Source organism: Anguilla anguilla, chromosome 2, assembly GCF_013347855.1.
Source record: "Anguilla anguilla isolate fAngAng1 chromosome 2, fAngAng1.pri, whole genome shotgun sequence".
In the NCBI taxonomy this organism is placed as follows: domain Eukaryota; kingdom Metazoa; phylum Chordata; class Actinopteri; order Anguilliformes; family Anguillidae; genus Anguilla; species Anguilla anguilla.
The window spans coordinates 66,950,471-66,971,284 of record NC_049202.1 but is presented as its reverse complement, the minus strand read 5'-3'; the positions used below and the strand labels follow the sequence as shown (position 1 = coordinate 66,971,284).

General features: G+C 49.3%; 1 protein-coding gene across 8 annotated transcripts in view; it reads left to right on the top strand.

The window, feature by feature from the left end:
- The window catches only part of mast1a (microtubule associated serine/threonine kinase 1a), a 61,456-nt gene extending 42,421 nt beyond the window's left edge, over positions 1–19,035 (top strand). For 5 of the 8 annotated variants that reach the window (XM_035405081.1, XM_035405083.1, XM_035405080.1 and 2 more), the window contains 18 exons: positions 828–960; positions 2,125–2,192; positions 2,581–2,657; positions 3,297–3,505; positions 3,850–3,988; positions 4,126–4,258; positions 5,237–5,402; positions 5,839–5,940; positions 6,062–6,184; positions 6,458–6,567; positions 9,433–9,593; positions 9,989–10,242; positions 10,776–11,036; positions 11,434–11,663; positions 12,086–12,208; positions 12,451–12,587; positions 12,739–12,929; positions 13,750–19,035. In XM_035405081.1, the coding sequence (XP_035260972.1) occupies positions 828–960; positions 2,125–2,192; positions 2,581–2,657; positions 3,297–3,505; positions 3,850–3,988; positions 4,126–4,258; positions 5,237–5,402; positions 5,839–5,940; positions 6,062–6,184; positions 6,458–6,567; positions 9,433–9,593; positions 9,989–10,242; positions 10,776–11,036; positions 11,434–11,663; positions 12,086–12,208; positions 12,451–12,587; positions 12,739–12,929; positions 13,750–15,461 (4,329 nt within the window). In that variant the 3' untranslated portion in view covers positions 15,462–19,035. The remainder of the gene's footprint in view (positions 1–827; positions 961–2,124; positions 2,193–2,580; positions 2,658–3,296; positions 3,506–3,849; positions 3,989–4,125; positions 4,259–5,236; positions 5,403–5,838; positions 5,941–6,061; positions 6,185–6,457; positions 6,568–9,432; positions 9,594–9,988; positions 10,243–10,775; positions 11,037–11,433; positions 11,664–12,085; positions 12,209–12,450; positions 12,588–12,738; positions 12,930–13,749) is intronic. The other 3 variants (XM_035405082.1, XM_035405084.1, XM_035405086.1) reach the window with 1 other exon arrangement.
- Positions 19,036–20,814: the final 1,779 nt, after the last annotated feature.

The following is a 20,814-nucleotide window of genomic DNA, read 5'->3' as shown; positions in this document are numbered from 1 at the left end:
TTTCGCAAGATGCAAAGCGGTATTATAGCATCTGCCCACGTGGGGAAATGTGAGGGCGTCAGCAGAATGCTTCCTCCGGTCCCTCTCGGTTGGCTTGGACTGCGTTCCGCACGAGGAGGGATTCAGAGGAGGGCTGCGGCGTTCTTTGGAGTGAGCGTGGACGGAACGCCGCGTCGCGGCCGCACTCCGATCGGTGAACTCCGCCACCTGGCAGTCGTTTGTCCCGAGCCTTCGCTGACGAGCTCTCCGGTTGCCAGGGAGATGCGCTGGTGAGGTCAGAGGGGTCGGCCGCATCGCGGAAGGAGTTTAGCACGACGTGCCACTTATGTAATTGAACGAAGGCAGACCGCGTTTTGCTAGTTCAAGCATGTTTAGCGCTGGTGTCAGTGTGATTCATCTATCATCTGTTCATTTATGTTCGGTCCAGGCGTTTGGACTGGCCATATGTCACAGGCGCTGGAGCGGGTCATTATCCAGCGTGCGATGAGTCTCTCCACGGCCTTCCTCCGCTCCCCCATGTAAATCATCTGACACGCGGCAGCGCATTGATCTAAAACGCAATCGAGGCTGCCCGTCATCTTTCTGGCTGTAGCCGCCTCGTATTACAATGCATATATTAAAGCTGAATAACTTCTGCCTTATTGATCACGTTGTACCTGGTTCTGTCTGAGGCGGGGGCTCCCTTGGGGGGGGGGGGGGTGTGTATTGACTCGTGCGTCGGCCTGGTTCTGTCTGAGGCGGGGGCTCCCTTGGGGGGGGGGGGGTGTGTATTGACTCGTGCGTCGGCCCATGAGCGTCACGCTCTGCTGTGTTCCCCCGCCCGGCAGGAGTTCAACCCGGAAGAGTTTTACCACCTGCTGGAGGCGGCGGAGGACCACGCCAAGGAGGGACACCTGATGAAGACGGACATCCCGCGTTACATCATCAGCCAGCTGGGGCTGACCCGGGACCCCCTGGAAGGTGAGACAGGTGTTTTCTGTAGCGTATTCGCTGTTTTGTGGTTGTCGTTTGTATGCCCTGCCCAGGGACAACAGATGCAAATTAGCTGCTAGCTAACTCTGGTGCAGTTGCTTTTTAAATTGTGCACTGTCCCTGTAAAAATAATGAACAATAAAATAAATAAAATAAATAGACGGAGATGAGCGGGAATGAAAATGGGCGGCGTTGCTGGCGAAAATGACGTTCAGAAAGATTGAAATCGATGGCCTTGCGTCATGCTAGCGTGTAATGAAGTGCAATGGTAATGCCTGCCACTGCATGCAGGCAATAACGCATTCATTTTAATATACCATTTAGCGATACTGAGGTGCGTGAAATTGCATTGCAGCGTTTTAATCACTGGAAGCTATTTTTAGTTCCATGCCATTTTGATTCAAAAACCCCAGTGGCTTGTTGTGATGAAGGTGCTGGCAGCTATTTGCTTGAAGTGCTATAAAAACCACAACCTCAAATGTAGATTGCTCAGTGTCAGTAGGCTTTTCAGATATTGAAACAGCCAAACAGTTATGTTTATCGAAAATGACAGGTAATGTATTTATGCTATAAATTATATTATATAATTCTTTCTTGGCAATAGCCCAACCAAAGCAATCAATCAACAATTTACTTATTAACGTTGCCTTATGGTGTTGGAATCAGGGCTAAGCACTATGACATTATTATTAAAAGATTCATAGTTTTAGCCTCTTTCTAATGAGACCAAGCGTGTTAGGAGGTCATTCAGCTCAACTATTGAATATCTAGTTCAAAAATGGAAGTTTACTTCTGCTTCTAACAACAGAGGGGATAATGGTAGACAAATAATTGTTAAATCCAGCCAGTAGTAATGTCCATCTTCAAAATATTTTCCATGTAACGAAACCAAATCGCACCATGTTGGTTTCCACCTGAAAATGGAACTGCTCTAAAAATGTAAATTCCAGATTCGGAACAGAACTTGATAAGAGACTCTCCACCAGCCTATTTGTTTGGAAACCAACAGGCCTTCACTGATGCAGTGCCTTCTTCCTGATTCATTTATCTCCTTAATGTATAAATGCAAAAAGTCACTTGGTTGTCTCATTGAACAGAAAATGGTGTTGGTTTCAATGTTGTGTGGAGATTCGCCTCTCTGTTTGATTCCAGAAATGGTGAACCTGGACAGCTATGACAGCGAAGGACCCCACACCCCTGAGACTGACGACTCTGCGGAGGTCAGTCTCTCGCCTCTCTCTCTCTGGGGGATCCAGAACCCCCAAATCCTCCGGCGCCACAGCCTTTTAGCACCAGTAAATTCAGCATTAATTACTCGGAACAAGTGGCAGTTAATCCCAGTAATTGAGTCTGTGCTGTTTATCAAGGAGCCGAGATAAAACCCCTGAAATCCTATGGCCGCTCAGGCCTGGCATTAGGCTCCCTTTTGTAATGAGCAAACTTGGCAGCCGCTCTTGATATACAGGTGCGAGGACAGCGGGGGGAGGCTGGAGCTACCCTAAATGCACTCTGACAGTCTTGCACTCTGCGAAACGTCTGTTTTTGTGCATTAAATCTCAGTCGGCTCTGCTTTCTTCTTCTGAAAAAAAAAAAAAAAAAATTCCCCAGGGCAAGACGAGAGCCAAAAAGCCTCCCAGTGAAACAGACTTTCAGACCATCAAGCTGATCAGTAATGGAGCGTATGGGTAAGTGCTGGGATAGGGCAGGCTGGGCTTGGCTGCTTAATTGATGTTGGGGGGGGGCGGTGGGGGTGGAGGGGGTTGAGGCTTGCCCCAGTAGTACTCACATCGCATTAGTGGTTTACTTCAGGGGTCCCCAGTCTTATCTGTGATGGGCCAGCATATAGGCGCTGGCTTTTGGTCTAGCCCAGTACTGAAGCACCTGCATCAACGAATTAAGGACTCGACCGAAGGCCATGAAAGGCTGATCAGTTGAGTCAGCTCATACGTTTGATTAGGTGTGTTAGTGCTGCGGAAGAACAAAAGCCAACGGACAACACTGGCCATTCTCCGATAAGATTTGTGACCACTGGTTCATATAGCGCTTTTAACAAAGCAGCTTTACAGAGAACCGGCCCCCAAAGAGTAAGCCTAGGGCAACAGTGGCAAGGAAACACTCCCTGACTGATAGCAGGAAGATAACCTTGAGCAGAACCGGACTCAGAGGGGGAACCCATCTGCCGTGGGCAGGCACCGGTTTGTTATGGAAAATCCCAAAAAAAAAAAACTGGTCCACTGGATCGCAGTGTGATGTTCGCGGTTACAGTCTGACCCTGCGCGTGTGACGTGTCTGACCTCCCCCCCGCGCGCGACCCCTTCCCACAGTGCCGTGTACCTGGTGCGGCACAGGGAGACCCGGCAGCGCTTCGCCATGAAGAAGATCAACAAGCAGAACCTGATCCTGAGGAACCAGATCCAGCAGGCCTTCGTGGAGCGCGACATCCTCACCTTCGCCGAGAACCCCTTCGTGGTCAGCATGTTCTGCTCCTTCGAGACGCGCCGCCACCTCTGCATGGTCATGGAGTACGTGGAGGGTGAGTGAGGGGGGAAGGGTTCGAGGCTCTGCTCGCCCGAAGGCCTCAGTCTGTGCCCCGGTCAGTTCACCTCTCGCCTCTAAATGCAGCGTCGGGCCTCTTTTCTGTGCGTTCGTGTGTTTTTTTTAAAATGCCGCAACCACTGGGAAATGTGTCCACCTCCGAAAAGGCGCTGTGAGTCAGAGCTGCCTCTGCCAAGGCAAACAAAAACAAGCAAGACAAACAAAAACAGAAACTGCATATCAAGCCCACTCACGCTGTCTCTCTCTCTCTGTCTGTCTGTCTGTCTGTCTCTCTCTCTCTCTCTTTGTCTCTCTCTCTCTCTCTCTCGCCCGTGTCGCCAGGGGGAGACTGTGCCACTCTTCTGAAGAACATCGGGGCTCTGCCAGTGGAGATGGCACGCATGTATTTTGCGGAGACCGTGCTGGCGCTGGAGTACCTGCACAACTACGGCATTGTGCACCGGGACCTCAAGCCTGACAAGTAAGCCGGCACCCCCTGCTGGTTGAGGGCGTGCACTGCACCAAAACTAAAATGGGGGGTTGGTTGCCAAGACACGGTGTGCAGTGCTGCTTTATTCAGAACGCTGAAATTGAAGGCCTCTGTCTCCCCTTCCTCAGTCTGCTGATCACCTCCATGGGGCACATTAAGCTGACGGACTTCGGCCTGTCCAAGATGGGTCTGATGAGCCTGACCACCAACCTGTACGAGGGACACATAGAGAAGGACGCCCGCGAGTTCCTGGACAAGCAGGTGCAGAGCCCGCGTTCGGTCGCGGTAAAGAAAAACCGCTTGTGTGTGACATCATCATCATCATCGAGGGGGGTTTCGGGATGACATCACGTGTGCGCGGTTCGTACGGGAAATCGCGGCAGTGACTCACCGTTCTGTACTCAGTCTGTTATCAGAAGCCTGTGTGTGAGGCTTCGGGTTAAGATTCGGGCTCTGACACTGGGCTTTCGCTGGGCCTAGTAAGATTTAAACTTACTGTTGCCCCTCTGAAGGACTAAAGGAACAAGTGCGTGTTCTCCAACCTTCAGTGATTGCTGTGTTTGATTGGCTGTTTATGTGTACACAATGTACTCTTTAGCCGCAAGCAAAAGTTACAACTAGAGGATGTGATGTTCGTGTTGTTATAATCAGCTTTGTTTGTGTTCTGTTTTTAGCAGCTTTGTACTTATTTCCCTTGTTGCCCTTTTAATTCGAATCAGAATCATTATTTGGCAGTAACCCCCCACTCAGTGTCTGCGTGTATCCCAGTCTGTCTGTATTTATTTAATGAATACACATCCGCACATGAAACAAATTCATTTTATCGTGTTTTATTATGGGATTTTGATTAGAGGAGAGATTTGTAATGCAGAAATTAAGTCCCCCGAGCCTCTCCTCTTCTGAAAAGCATAGACCCAGTTACGGCAGTTCTAATTATTGGGGTTACAATTTTGGCTGTCAACATTTCTCACAAAAGCATGGGCTCGCTGGTTGTGAATCAGCTATCGGGTTGCCTCATTAGAGTCAAAGTTGTGAGATCTGAGTCTCAGAACTGGTCCCAGCATGCACTCCGCAAAGTGCAATCTGCGCCGTCACCAGTTCCCCAAATCAGATTGCATTCATTTTTCACCAAATAAGTAATTATCGTGTGTCTTCTTCTGAAAAACTGGCAGTTGTAACATCTGTAAAATTGCCTGGAGACTGGTATGGCGAGTGTTGATGAGGTCGTCGCTCTCTCAGGTGTGCGGCACGCCGGAGTACATCGCCCCGGAGGTGATCCTGCGGCAGGGCTACGGGAAGCCGGTGGACTGGTGGGCCATGGGCATCATCCTGTACGAGTTCCTGGTGGGCTGCGTGCCCTTCTTCGGGGACACGCCAGAGGAGCTCTTCGGCCAGGTCATCACAGGTCAGATCACGTGCCCCACTGTCGCTCTACCTTCTTCTGGGGCCTCTTAGTGTGGGGGGGCGGGGAGGGGGTAGGGGGGAGGGGGGGGGGGGGGGGAGGGGGGGAGGGGGGGCAGGGCAGCACAACGGTTAAGGATCTGGGCTCCTAACTTAAAGGCTATGGAATCAGTTCCCAGCTGGGGCTCTGCCATTGTAACCTCGAACAAGGTACCCTTGACCTGAATTGCTTCAGTAAAATATCCTGCTGTCTAATTGGATAGTGTGTAAAAGTCTAATCTCTGTAAGTTCCTCTGGATGTGATCGTCTGCATGTAATGTAAGATGTGCTCTTGCCTCTCTTGTCTCCTCTTTCTCTGTTCCACTCCATGTTCCCACGTCATTCGGGGTGAATGAAACCTGATTGCATATAATGCGATCTCTGTGTCCCTGTGTGTTCAGACGACATCGCTTGGCCGCACGGTGACGATGCACTTCCTGCAGACGCGCAGGGCCTGATCTCCGCCCTGCTGCAGACCAATCCGCTGATGCGCCTGGGCACAGGTGAGCGCAGGCCTTAATGCCGGGGCCCGTGCATCTCCTGCCTGTGTGTCATCCGGACAAATGTCCCCTGCACTGGCCGCAGTTGTCAAAACTGTCTTTCATTGGTCCTCCCTGCCACCAGGTGGAGCCTTTGAAGTGAAGCAGCACTCGTTCTTCACTGAGCTGGACTGGAACAGCCTCCTGAGGCAGAAAGCAGAGTTCATTCCCCATCTGGAGTCGGAGGAGGACACCAGCTACTTTGACAGTGAGTCTATTTACCTAACGCCACCCACTGGTTACTAGTGGGAGTGTTTCGGGTGACTCTACAAAGGTTCTGTGGATGTAAGACCAGTTGATGAATTTCCTTTCTATGGACCCAGTGCTCTGCTGTGCTCTGATGTGCTCTGTTGTGCTCTGCTGTGCTCTGCTGTGCTCTGATGCGCTCTGCTGTGCTCTGCTGTGCTCTGATGTGCTCTGCTGTGCTCTGTTGTTCTGTTGTCCTGACGTGCCCTGTTGCTCTGTTTCGCTCTCCTACCAGCGCGGTCGGAGCGCTACCACCACATAAACTCGTACGACGAGGACGACACCAACGACGACGAGCCCGTGGAGATCCGGCAGTTCTCCTCCTGCTCCCCTCGCTTCAGCAAGGTCATCTCTCGCTCTTTCCCTCTCTCTTTTCCCCCTCCTTCCCTTCCCTCCGCCGCCCCCCCCCCCCCCCACCCCCCGCCCTCTCTCTCTCTCGCTCGCCCTCTGAATCTGAAGCGGCGCTCGTACGATAGCGAGCGCTCACAGCAGTCAGGACGCTCGGAGGCGCACTCAGGAGAAGAATAGGCGCTGAAGGAGGGCCTGTCGCGTGCAGACAATGAGACCAGCGCCGTCTCCATAGAGACACCGGCCACACGCGTGCTCCTCTGACCCAGTCTCAGCGCGGGATCCATTCACAGCCCGCATTCATTTCAGCCGGTCCCCCAGCTCGTCAACGGCTAACAGACGGTGTTCGTTTGATAAAAAACACACCTGATACGTTACGCCATCGATCCGACGTTCTCATGCCTTAACCAGCCGCGTTAGTTTTCCCATGGCGTATATACATTTATGAAAAGGCGTTAATGGTTTCCCGATCTTCTCCAGTGGTGCCACAAACATTACGACAGATCACGTGTCTAAACTGGCTGTGGTGTCAATATCACTTGTGATTTAACAGTGAGCCACTCTTTATTAATTTCTGCGATTGTGTTCCTTCATGTTTTTGAATTTGTTTTTGACCTTACAGTCAGAAGCAGATAAGAGAGCACTTCTGTCTGCAGACATTCAGCTTAATCGCGCTGGATTGTACAGACCACATATTATTTTTGAGTGTTTTGTCAGGCAGATAGCCAGAAAGAATGGAATCTACTGATTCCAGATCTTTTGTCTAATTGTTTCTTTTCAGCAACTATTTGAGGCTATCAAAATATTTCTGTAATTAATGGTTCGTTATTTTTTTACTTGCAGACATAAAACAAGACCCATAGGGAATTAATAGATCAAATCTAATTAAAGAGGAAGGAAACTGACAGCAGCCACGTATAGCATGGGCTCAGCTAGCTAGGTGGTCAAAGAGAAAAGCCGTAGCTGAATGACCAAGGAGAAAAGCGTCACTTCTGGGCAAGCTGGAAAAATGTTCTTTTTTAGTTGCTTGGCAGTGCCATGGTCATCAAAATATTAGCTGGTTAGGGCTTAGTGGCTATACTCTGCATAATATCTCTTCAGTTGCACCAGCTGATGACCAAATGTATACTAGTAAATGTTTAAAATATCTGTTGTCACCCATCAGAAAAAACTTGTGCATAAATAACAGCAAAGATATAAAAATCAAGTACAAACCATTATATTTCACTGCTCTGTACTGAACATCTTGTTGCTGAATAGTTTATGGCTCAGTACTACAGAGACCAAGAAACTATTTTGGAATTTTACAGGTTCACGTTCAATTAAATTGCCTGCCAGGACTGTGCAGTTGGTTTAAATTCAAATGCTGATGTGATTAAGGTTGAGGGAAGGAGCTGAGAACCTCATTTTTCAAATGATTAGTTTGACCTAGATTTTTATCTCACTCCAAAGATCTTTTTTTCTTTGTTCGAGCTTTATGCGGTGTTCCAGCTTGATGCTGTTATGTGTGCAGTTTACAAATACTGTGGCCGTTGGTGCAACGGTTCTTTTATGAATATTCTGAAAATAGAAATGACTGCAGAGGGTCTCTTTGGCTCGACAGTAAATGGATCTTTTTTTTTTTTCAAAATATACATGAGTGCTGCTTGTTGTACTTTGTCGTATATTTTGCCCTTTCTATGAGCAGCTGACATTTGTTCAAGTGGGTTATTTATTAAAGGAAAACGTGGTTATTTAAAGAAAGCCCTTTTTTCTCTAAGCACTCCCTTGTGGTTTTTATCGTCCTGTTTTGTCAAATTATTAATCAGTGGCACCAGGAAGTGTGACATAGAAAAGAATTGCAATGCACTTCAGAAAATAAAACGTAAAGCATTGATATTAAGAACAAACCCTGGGGTAGAAATGGAACCCTGCCAAGCCTAATGTACCATCTCATCCTGGCGCAATTAATATTTTATTTCATGAGATGGGCTCTGTGGCTAATGTACAGTACTTATTCCCTATAAGCAAAGATATTTTATTCTTCACTGGTGTGAAATCCTACAGTATACACCCTACCGTGTATCCCATATCACATATGTGCCAAATTCTGCCAAATTGTGCCAAAAAAGACCAGACAGGAGAAGGCACGGAGGAGAGAAGCTTCTCAGGACTTTCATAACTAATAATCACGCAGTCAGCCTTGATGAATGGCCACTGCGCTGCAACGAGAGTCGGTTTGGCTGTTCTTAATTCTGTCTCATTGAAAAAAAATCATACAGTGCCCATGGGCCCTGCACACTCTTCCAAGCTCGCTGCCTCCCACAGAGCCACCCTTTCCTCCCGCTGCACGATGTCTTATTCAGATGCGCATTGCCGCTTGTGAAAGCTCTTTGTGCCGAATCGATTAATGCGAAACTTTCTGCGTCGCTTCTGTAAACAAGTTGCGTAATCCACTTTAGGACTGGAGCAGCGTCCTTCAGATGCTCTCGCGGAGCCGAACCCTGGCAAGGTCTAATACATCTTATTCTCATGAATAATGAATGCTCCCCTATTAAAAAAGTATTACCTCTGGCCCTTCAAGGATTAGAGGAACACAGACTAAAGAGTGTGCCTAGAGCTAATGAGCAAAGAAGTTTAAGATGGTAGAAGAGGAGTCGGTGAAAGGGAGGAAGAGGTAGAAATTAATTCAGTTGGGTAGAGGATAGAGTTTCTGGAGAAAGAGCCGTGTTTGGAGGCCGTAGTTCAGGGAGTGCAAGGCTGAGAGGCCTCATGGCCTCCTGCATGGTCGCTCTTTTACTTGGCCCGCATGGGGCTCTGCTCTGCGGTTCTGATGCAGGGATGTGTGTGTGTGTGTGTGTGTGTGTGTGTTGCTGTGTGTAGGTGTACAGCAGCATGGAGCACCTGTCCCAGCTGGAACAGAAGCCCCCCTCGGTCACCAGGAGGGGAAACAAGACCCACAGGGAGGACAAGGTGACCAAGAGGGAGAGCCTCGGCAGCCTCACCATGCGGGACAAGAGCTGGAGGACGGGGTCCCCCGAAATGTGAGTGCGGACCAGGCCTAACCGGGACGCTCCCTGGTCCACCCCCCCACTGAGGGGCTGCTGAAGCTACAGTAGCTCCGGCATTTCAAACAGCCTCTGCGCACACATCGGGATGCAGATGCTTATCGGCCAGGACCGGCTAAGGCACTTTAACGCTGACAGCTTGCGGCAGCGAGCGGGGTCCGGGGCTTATGCTCGCTGGAGGCAATCAGCAGCTGCATCTCTGGTATCAGAACCTGGGATATATACGTGCGGGGAAGCGGAGGCCTTAGTGTCAGCACAAACAATGCTGAGAGGATTAATGCGTTGTGTGCATGCGGGAAAAGATTATCTTACGCCTGTGCTCTGTAACGCGTGTGTGTGTGTGTGTGTGTGTGTGGTTCTCTGGCCTGTAGGAAGCGCCTGTCTTGCTCCGAGTCCTTGTACATGGAGGGGGACTCCAGCCCCCCCTTGGGGGCCCGCCGGAGGTTCTCCGCCCTGATGGACACGCACCGCTTCGCATCCCCACTGGAGGGCGACCAAGAGTTCGCTCCCCGCCAGCCCCCGATGAAGGCCAGAGGGGCCTCCTTCGAGGGGGCGTCAATGCCAACGTCTGCCCCAGTGGAACAGAAAACTCCCCCAAAGGAGGGCAACGGGGCAACTGCAGGAGGTGCGGGGGTCACAGAGTAGAGGAGGGGTCCTCAGTCTTAACCAGAAAGGGCCGGTGTGGGTGCAGGGTTTCATTCCTTCCAAGCAGCTACACACCTGATTCCACTAATCAAGGTCCTCAGCAAAGACGCTAGTGTTTGATTAGTAGAATCAGGTGTGTCAGTGCTTGGTTGGAATGAAAGCCTGCACCCACACCGGCCCTTTCTGGATAAGATTGAGGACCCCTGGAGTAGAGGGTGGAGGGCAGGGCAGTGGAGTGTAGGAGGAGAGAAGCATAGTATTCCTAGGGCTGGTGCCCATCACTGGCGATAATCCATTATTCACCATTTAATTACATTTTATTTTGTGTGTATCTGTGTTTAGGCAGCTATAGGGTGACTTGCTCTCCATTATCACCATAAGTGTAGAGAATGGTGCAAAGTATTAAATACAGCTCAGCTACAAACCGCAAATGCAGACAGTACCATGTAGAGAATTCTCATTTACAATTACTGTAGCCAGTGGAATGTTGCATGATGTCGCGCTCTTTTCCAGACAAGCCTCTTCGGCCGGGTGAGGCAGCAGGGGCAGTGAACGTGGGCCCTCCTGCTGCTGCTGCTGCTGCTGCTGCTCTGGGGATAACCAGGGACACGGTGACCCCTGACCCCCTGGGGCTGCGGGCCACCAACGACCTGGTCCTGCGCCGGGCGCGGCACCAGCAGCTGTCCGGCGAGAGCGAGAAGCGCAGCCCGCGCGCTGGCACCAAGGTCATCAAGTCGGCCTCCGCCACGGCGCTGTCCGTCATCATCCCTGCAGGTACCGCTGGCAGCCAGTAGAGGGAGCCGAGGAGCGTGCTTTTGAGTCCTGGCTCCTTCGTTGATCCCCATTGTCTTTAACAAACACAGCTTATAAACAGATATAATGCATTGATTATTTGTGTTTCTGCATTCTGTAGTCTGTATTTGTAGATTTATCTTTTCCATATCTGTGTGTTTGGGTCTGTCTGTCTTTTTTTGCCAGATGATTTTTTTGCCTGTTCTATCTCCTAATCTCTTCACTTTTCCTTCTCTTTGTTGCATCATATCTCTCTTCCTCTCTCTGCCTCTTTTCCTGTCTCTCACTTTGCCGATTTCTCACACTCCTGCTCTGCCTGTTTCTCTCTCTTTCTCGTTCGCCCTCGCCCTCCCGCCTCGGTCCGCCTCCCCGTGCGCAGTGGAGCAGCACGGGAGCTCTCCGTTGGCCAGTCCCATGTCGCCCCGCTCTCTCTCCTCCAATCCGTCGTCGCGGGACTCGTCCCCCAGCCGGGACTACTGCCCGGCGGTGAGCGTCCTGCGCTCCCCCATCACCATCCACCGCTCCGGCAAGAAGTACGGCTTCACCCTGCGCGCCATCCGCGTGTACATGGGCGACAGCGACGTCTACAGCGTGCACCACATCGTCTGGGTGAGCCAGCCGCGCGCTTCCACGGGGACAGAGCTGAGAATCCCGCCCCCTGACATTAGCTGGAGCTCTTATCCAGAGCGACTTACACAACTTTTTTTTTACATAGCATTTGCATTGTGTCCATTTATACAGCTGGATATATACGTAAGTACCTTGCTCAAGGGTACGACGGCAGTGTCCTACCAGGGAATCCAACCTTCGAGCTCTACATTACAAGACCAGTTCCTTACCCATTATACTACACTGCCACCCCTATGCCCCATGACATAAGAGCTTCCCGCTGCATTAATGCCAGTGCTAACACAGCTCTGAGTGACAGCTGTTTCTCTGAGATCAGTTGAGCGCTTCTGAGAGTGGTCCTATAGTGTGCCTGTGAAAATGAGTTTTTTCTAAAAAAAAACTGTCTGTTGGTTCAATCTCAGCACGTGGAGGACGGAGGTCCCGCCCAGGAGGCGGGGCTGTGTGCCGGTGACCTCATCACCCATGTGAACGGCGAGGCTGTTCATGGATTGGTCCACACAGAGGTGGTGGAGCTCATTCTGAAGGTGAGGGGGAAGTGGCCAAATGCTTAGAAAAGACCTGAGTTACTGCACAGGGTTTTATGTGAAATATAGACTTACATTACAGCTCATCGAATGTATTAGCTGAGTTACATTTTTTGTTATAACAATGTTGTAGCAGGTTATTTCAATGCGATACATGCAGAGCAACAGTATGTGCTGGCTAAAGTGCAAAATGCCGTTATGGTTATTGTGTTACGGTCATAATTTGTTGTGCTCCTCTGCAGAGTGGCAACAAGGTGACAGTGACCACCACGCCCTTTGAGAACACCTCTATCAAAATCGGTCCGGCGCGCAAGTCCAGCTACAAGTCGAAGATGGCCCGGCGTAACAAGAGGACAATTGCAAAGGAGGGCCAGGAGAGGTACGCTAGGTCCTCACCAACACTGTTAGCATGCCCATGTTTTTAGTGTACTGTGTACATTCTAACCTCTCTTATTCTATCTTTCTCTCTCTCTTTCTCTCTCTCTCACTTCATCTCTGTCTCTCTGTCTCTCTCTCTCTCTCTTATAAAGCAGTAAGAAGCGCAGCTCTCTATTCCGGAAAATCACCAAGCAGTCCAACCTGCTGCACACCAGCCGCAGCCTCTCCTCCCTCAACCGCTCTCTCTCCTCCAGTGAGAGCCTGCCCGGGTCGCCCACCCACAGCCTGTCGGCCCGCTCCCCCACCCAGAGCTACCGCTCCACCCCGGACTCCTCCTACCTCGGTAAGCACCGCCCCCCTCCCACGCATCACTGCGTCCCGTCCCCTCAGACCCCAGTTCCATTAGACGCCTCGTTCTTCACCCAGCTCGCCCCCGCCCAACACTGAGAGCCATTTCACCTCAGGGGCCCGGGGCCTCAGAACCCCTCTCTGCGGGAGAGACTCAGACAGAGCCTCTCCCAGAAGGCAGTTTTCTCTGAGCGTTTTAGGGAGATTACAGCGTGTCGTCATCCAGAGGGACTGTTATCACAGTCACTGAGTCCCCCCGCGCGCTCGCTTCAGCCAATTACCGCTAACGCCGCTAACCAAAACACAGGAGCGCCGCCGTGCTGGAGTGGCCCAGTCTAAAGAGAGGGATTCTTCTTCTTCTTCTTCTTCTTTTTCTCGTTCTTCTTCTCCTTCTGCTTCTTCTTCTTTTTCTTCTTCCTCTTCTTCTTTTCTTCTTTTTCTTCTTCCTCTTATTTTTCTCCTTCTTTTTCTTCTTCTTCTTTTCTTCTTTTTCTTCTTCCTCTTCTTCTTTTTCTCCTTCTTCTTCTTCTTCTTTTTCTCCTCCTTCTTTCTTCTTCTTCCTCTCCTTATTCTTTTTCTCCTTCTTCTTCTCCTTCTTTTTCTTCTTCTTTTTCTTCTTCTCTTTCTTTTTCTTCTCCTTCTTCTTTTCTCCTTCTTCTTCTCCTTTTTCTCCTTCTTCTTCTTCTTCTTCTTCTTCTCCTTTTTCTTCTCCTTCTTCTTCTTCTTCTTCTTCTTCTCCTTCTTCTTCTTCTTCTTCTTCTTCTTCTTCTTCTCCTTCTCCTTCTTCTTCTCCTCCATCCTCTCCTCCCCCGCAGGCGCTTCGTCTCAGAGCAGCTCCCCGGCGTCCAGCACGCCCAACTCCCCGGCGGCGTCGCAGCACATGCGGCCCAGCTCCCTGCACGGCCTGTCGCCCAAGCTGCACCGGCAGTACCGCTCGGCGCGCTGCAAGTCCGCCGGCAACATCCCGCTGTCGCCGCTGGCGCACACGCCCTCGCCCACGCAGTCCTCGCCGCCGCCGCTGCCCGGCCACACGGTGGGCAGCTCCAACACCACGCAGACCTTCCCCGCCAAGCTGCACTCCTCGCCGCCGGTGGTGCGGCCGCGGCCCAAGAGCGCCGAGCCGCCGCGCTCGCCGCTGCTCAAGCGCGTGCAGTCGGCCGAGAAGCTGGGCTCGCCGCTGTCCGCCCAGGACAAGAAGGGGGCGGGCGGCGCCGGGGGCGTGGCCATGCGCAAGCACAGCCTGGAGGTGTCGCACTCCGAGTACCGCAAGGACTCCTTCCACAGCGAGCTGGGCCTGCAGAGCCTGCTGGAGACGGAGGGGGAGAACCTGCCCCCCCACACCCCCTCCTGCCCCTCCCCCACCTCCTGCGAAACGGGCGTGCTGAAGCCGGCCCGGAAGCTGGGGCGGCAGGAGTCGCCCCTCAGCCGGGACGCCCTGCTGGCCGGGAGGGATCGCTTCGACCACGCTGCGGAGGGCGGCTTCGGCGACAGGGTGGGGGGGGCAGGCCCGGCGCTGTCACTCACCAAGGAGGGCACCGCCCTCGGCCAGCCAGTGGCTACCAAATCCCCGCTGGCAGAGCCGCCCAGGGCCAAAGAAGAGACCCCCCTGTCCGGTCCGGCCCCGCCCACCCAATTTACGGCCCACAGACCCGCCCCTGTGGTCCGGTCTCCAGATCTCAAAGACCTCGCCGTCCCCTCTGTGGAGAAAACCAGCGCCGGCTGCGGCCCCAGGACCCCGGAGAAGAGCCCCGCGCACGGGGAGGGGCCCGGCCCGGCGGAGAGGGACAGGAAGCCGCTGGGGGCCCAGGCAGAGAGCGGCTCCAGGGGCCCGGAGAGGGAAGGGCAGAAAGAGCCGCAGCAGGAAGCCGAGAGGAGGGCGGGGCCTGCCAGAGCCGGCCCGCAGTGGGAGGCGGCTGGGAGGCGGGGCTTGGGCCCGGACCGGCCCGCGGGTCCCACGGTGACGCCTGCGGAAGCTCCCAGGACCGGCAGGGGACCGGACCTGGGGGGCGACATTAGGAAAGGAGCGCTGGCCTGCAGTTACAGGACTCCAGAGGCCAGGGCCAAAAGCTCCACAGCGCCGGTCCCCCTCCCCGGGCTGGCAGCGGGCAAGTCCAGGCAGGACAAGGGCCTGGCGCCGGTGAACTGCTACCGAGGAGCGCTGGACTGGGAGGAGAAGTGCCTCCTGGAGGTGGTGGAGGAGCACTCGCCCTCCCCGACCCCCTCCCCCACCGCGGCGTCCCCCGGCCCTGCCAAGTCGCAGCCCGTCTCCCCGGGCGACAAGTCCAGCTTTGTCACGCAGCTCACCAGCGTGGCCAAGACTGTGCTGGGGCCCATCAAGGGGGGCTCCCAGGAGGGGCTCAAGGGGAAGGACGGCCCCAAGGCAGCGGACGAGAGGATGGGCAGCTCGGCGGGAAAGTCGGAGCCCCCCCCGCCTGGGAATCGCCAGACCCCCCCACCCCCCTCCGCTGGGCCGGCCGTCTGCACTCCACCTGAGAAGACCGAGGCGACTCACAAGCACCACTCCTGATTGCGTCAGAAGGTGGGGAGGGGAGGGGAGGGGAGGAGGGGGGCTGTGAGCTGGGGATGACTTGCATTTTTGTGAGTTTGAGAACGTTGCACAATTCCAGGCACTTAAAGGAACATTCCAGCCATGAGAGAAAAGACATGACACGCGTCGGAGAAAAACATACTCGGAGAAAGTGTATAGATTAAAATAGACGAGTAAAACAATTGTAAAGGTGCTTCAACAGCTGTTTTCAATTGTGTACATACAAGGTGTTTCCTCCACCGTATATTATATAAACATATAAATATAAAGCAGATATCTGTGTGAACGCATGTTGAATATTGTCTGTACATATCAATATTCTAAAAATGAGGAAAAAAGTGCTTTACTGAACTACAAATGCTGAATACTGTGAACACCAAATCCGGTCACTCCAGTTAACATCCTGTGAACACCTGTGTTTCTGTCTCGTTATTAAGGAAGTAGCAGAGAGGTGGAAGTGGCATATCTGTGGTTGCAGAAATTATGTTATTCTGCAGGAAAAAAAATCCATTGTTAAGCATCCTGTACTTTGTGGAAAACAAAAAACGGATTAGAAATATGTGTCTCACTTGTGTTGATGGTCCCATTTTACATTTGTGGAGTTAAACTGGAAGGCAGCGACTGTCTTTAAATTACCTCCTCGGCCTCTGTTCCATGAAAAAGCCTGCGCGAATGGTTTTTTTTTTTTGTTTTTGTGCCTAGCAGAGGTGAGCTCTTTGGTGACCCAGATCTTGGAGGATTGCCGTGAAGTGGATTTGACAGGCTTCGTTATGAATTAGGCTACGCCTGCTAGCTCCGCGTAGCGTTCTCCGCTCCCCGGCGCGTGGGAGAGTCTGCACATTAGCGAAGCGGCGGCGGGGTCTTGCGGGAAACGTCGCGCACGGACGTCGGCCCTTTTTTTGCAGTTGGCCTGTCCCTCTGCCCCGTGCCTCGGCGACCGTGAAAAGGCGGAATCCGGCACCGCGGATCCGGCAGCGGAGGGACACGCGGCGCGGTCACGTGCATGCGAATCGGCTCTCGTGTACTCAGGGACGGCAGATACCTTCCCGGGTCCTGGGCAGTGCTTCTCCGCCATATCGTCTGGCAGACCTTTAGCTCAGTCGACTTCGTGACTCCCGAGTTTTCCCGAGTGGTCTTCGTTGTACCGCTTCACATACAATTGAGGAGTTTAACTTGAAAGGAAAGATTTCTCTGCTCTGTAGCGCCTTTTGAATACGATACGCGAAGGCTGAAGATGCGACCTTGTTTGAAGGAGACGAGCTCACGAGAACGTGCGCTGTGTGGATACAGCGGCAAGAAGCCCTCTTTTGTTCTGTTGACTCATTCAGACTTCTGGCCAAGGGCAAATCGCATCTGTAGGCTTGTGCTTAAATTCTGAGTGAGATTGTTAATAAACACATTTAAGGGCTGGATCTTGAAGTAAAGGCAAATTCTGACTGTTGTTCATGTCGATCTGTCTGGTGTGGCAGAAAGGCGCCATGCACTGCTGTTACTCTGTTTAGAAAGAGAGCCTACTTCCTCACCATTAGCGGCTCTCTTGCAATGCATTTCCATTTTCCGCACTTACAGTTTTACACAAGACTGGACGAGGATCCAAAAGGCATCTGATAAAGACAGAGAGATGTGTTGTGTTGCTGTGAATCATCTGTGGCAACCCACACAATTTAATGGTTTCAGAGTAATTTTGAATTGATAACAGTAGTTCAGTTTCCAGTAGAGTCATTTATATGAGTGTATGTGTCTTATATTCATAAAACATTAGCCACAAAAGTGTCTTTGTTTCCCAGATCCCCATCATAACAGATCTGTTAAAAAAAAAAAAGACTGGCTAAGAACTGTTTCAATGAAATCAATGTCAGATTCCAAAAAAAAAAAAAGATTTTCAAAAATGTTCTGGATCACTGTGCAAGACCTCCATCCTGATCAAATGTGTGGTCTTTCTCACAAGTGTAGACATGCACACATGCACACTTTGTATGCAAATACTCAGCAGTGTCAAATACAATGTCTGAAAGGTAGAAGTGTCAGTGTTGTAATTGTGTCATACAGTTTTGTTTACAATGTAGGAAGGAGAAACGAGAGCAGGCTAATATATGACTTCTGAGAGGTCATTGACAGCATCTCAGTTTTGTGTTGGGGAATTTATTTCTTGCATTTTCTAGACCATAGCTCCCTCTAGTGGTAATTATACTCTCTGCAAAACATACCCTCTGAAATGTTACAACCAACAACCAACATTCTATGAACAAGTTGACAACATGATTAATCAAAGTAGACCAGCAGTGCTTTATTTTTTATTTTTTAGTGACACAGTTATCTCACCATTGCCAAGGAGCACCTTAACGTAGCATCACAGACATTTAACAAGACTAATGTATTGCCTGTGTGTTCATTTGCTTCTGTACTTATTTATCTGTTTGACAGCTCTTTTTTCTCATGTGGTGTATGTGTGTGTGTGTATGTGTGTGTTGCATAAGTTGGAAAGATTAAACACATTGCATTTATTTTACACCATTAAAGTGTATTTACTGTGATGTTGACGCAATTTCTGAACAGCCTATCATTTCAAAATGACAGCCGGAATAATAATTTGATTTACTTTGTTTTTTCTTCTAAAATAGTGAAAAGATATGGCAGAAAAACATGATCCAAGGCATAACCAAGAAAACAGCCTCTTCATAAAAGATTTTTAATGTATTTTAATTGATATTAGAGAATCTTTTTTTCAGAACGTTAATTAAGACAACTCCATCTGCAAAATTGTTCGTTGCTGAATTTGAAGACCATTTGAATGTGCAATGTCCACTCATTAGACCTATCTGAAAGGACGGTGGTGCGACTGGTTGATTCAATTGCTGTTCGTGTGGCACAAGATAACGGGAATTCAACATTTTTGGTCACAACATTGTTTTATTGCTTGTCAGATATTAGTACCCTGTATCATATTCTTACACATGCACACGTAAATTAATTAAAATATGGGTGTTACAGAGTAGTACAGTCAGTAAACTGTGTTGTGAGAAGAAAAAAAAGTGCTCACTTTTGAAGAAAATATGGTGCCCACTTTTCAGTGTGTTCATATTTTGCAAGCAGGTTTTCCTAGTCTATGCTTGAATAACGTTATGTGGTAGTCAGGTGTATGTGGTGATGGCGGAGTGTACTCATTGTCATAGTTTAATTTTTAGAAATCATCAATTTTAAAATGCACTTTATTTTAAGTCATATTTTATTTATATGTATGAGGTTTGTTTGTATATGTATGTATTATCTGGGCGAAAACAATATATATATAATTATATACATATTTATTATTGCAATCATTGAGAACGACTAACAAGTCTATCAATTTGTGCAGTCCCACTTACTTCAGTATTGCACTGTGGGTTGCAGTACTAATTGTATTGTGTAAGTATGACTTTTTAATCTTTATTTTTTAATCTATATTTATTTGTTCATTTGTTTTCTGGGACACTTTTGTTGTGATCAGATGTGATTTTGATGCAGACGACACCTGAAGTGCAGTACGTGTAATAAAATCCAGAGAAATTATGAATATTTTTCTGTTTTTGTCAAAGTGCGTGTGTGTGCATGTACTTGTGTGGACGGTTTGTTGGACGGCTGAGTTGACTCTTGTATGGAAGCAAATCTCTCTCACCAGGTTTTGAAAGTTGCTCAAATTTGATAGGCCAAATTCAGATCCCGAAATCCGAGTTAAAAATTTCAGATTACACATCCGGGATACCAGCATAGTTGACCGCCTGGAGCGTAACTTGATTGGCTGAATGTTGGTTCATTTGAGACAGAATTGATTGATTATCCTTGGTATCTCAGATGTTTAATCTGAATTTTAACTCAAATTTTGGGATCTGAATTTGGCCTATCGAATTTGAGCAACTTGAATTATTAGAATTTTTTAAAATTTGAATTTTTGATTCTGAATTTGTGAACATTGAAAAATAAAAGTGAAAATGAGTTATTGAAAATTTGAAGAGTTGAATTCAGAGGCAAAAAATTCAGATACATAATTTCAATGCAAAAAAAATCAGTGCTAGAAATTCAAAGGCTTTTAAATTTCAAAATCTGGTGAGACAGATTTGCTTCCATACTCTTGCGAGAGAAAATATTGAAAACAACATTCTCCTTGTTCACAAAAATGAGGGAGAACATACCTGCATTCCAATGGTTGTGTACCCAATTAAACATACATAGGCCTACTTGAATCGAAGACATTTTTGATACTGACAGTTAAATGTAAACGTAGTGCGACAGAGGCACAATTTTTGTTGTTTTGACTCTGTACACATTGTATTGTATTAACGAGTCTGCACGAGTCATATTCATTGTTTTTGAAAACCAATGTGCACCAAGAACTGAGCCAAAACAACAAAAATTGTGTCATTGTCCCAGTACTTTTTACATTCAACTGTATTTGAGACGCTATATAGCCTACAGCTGCTCTAGAAAACTAGCCTTTGTTGTGTGTGTGTGTGTGTGTGTGTGTGCGCACGCGCTAAAAGAACAATCACGTTCACTTGGTCCACATTTGCAAGTATTGCATTAAATAAGCAATACATTGGTCAAAAATTATCTGAAAGGTGCCGTTCATGAATATTAATGTTAATGTACGACGTCTATTAGGATACACAACTATAGCCCTGTGATTCAAATCACGGCCTTCAAAGTCAAATACCTGCTGGTTTTCCACCCTCCTTTTACCTGAGTGCCTAGTGCGAATACAGTCTGGCCAATCAGTAGCAAAATTGTTCAGCTAATTAACAGGGGTAAAAGAAAACCAGGGCCGGATTTCGATTCAAGGTCCAGATTTGAGTATGCATGAACTACGGTATATTTGGAATGGCAAGACGGAAAATGCTGATGTGACAGGCTTCTTTGATCGTTACCGTAAGTCCTTAAAAGTAGGTTAAAAGCAAAGGCAGAACACACTGCCATCTATTGCGCTAAGGTCAGGGGTCATCAACGTGTCGGCTTGTGACGGACGATTTTTACCACGGACATACAAAACTTGAAGTGGTCAAATATCACCAGAAACACACAATTGCATGCTAGACCTCACAATGTGCCATAGTACATATTTTAATATGCTACACAATTTATGATGATAGTATTTCTAACATTTAAAAAAACAGTGCCCTACCTTGTTATGATTAAAACTTGGGAGACTGGAAAGTCAGCCGTTGTATATGGGCAGGTGGCAATCCTAAAACAGGCATCAATGCGGCATTTCCTGTTTGAGATTTAATAGTGTTCATATGACTGAAACCGCGCTCACAGCTGCAGGTGTCTGGGCTTAATGTGAGCAGGAGTATTGCAA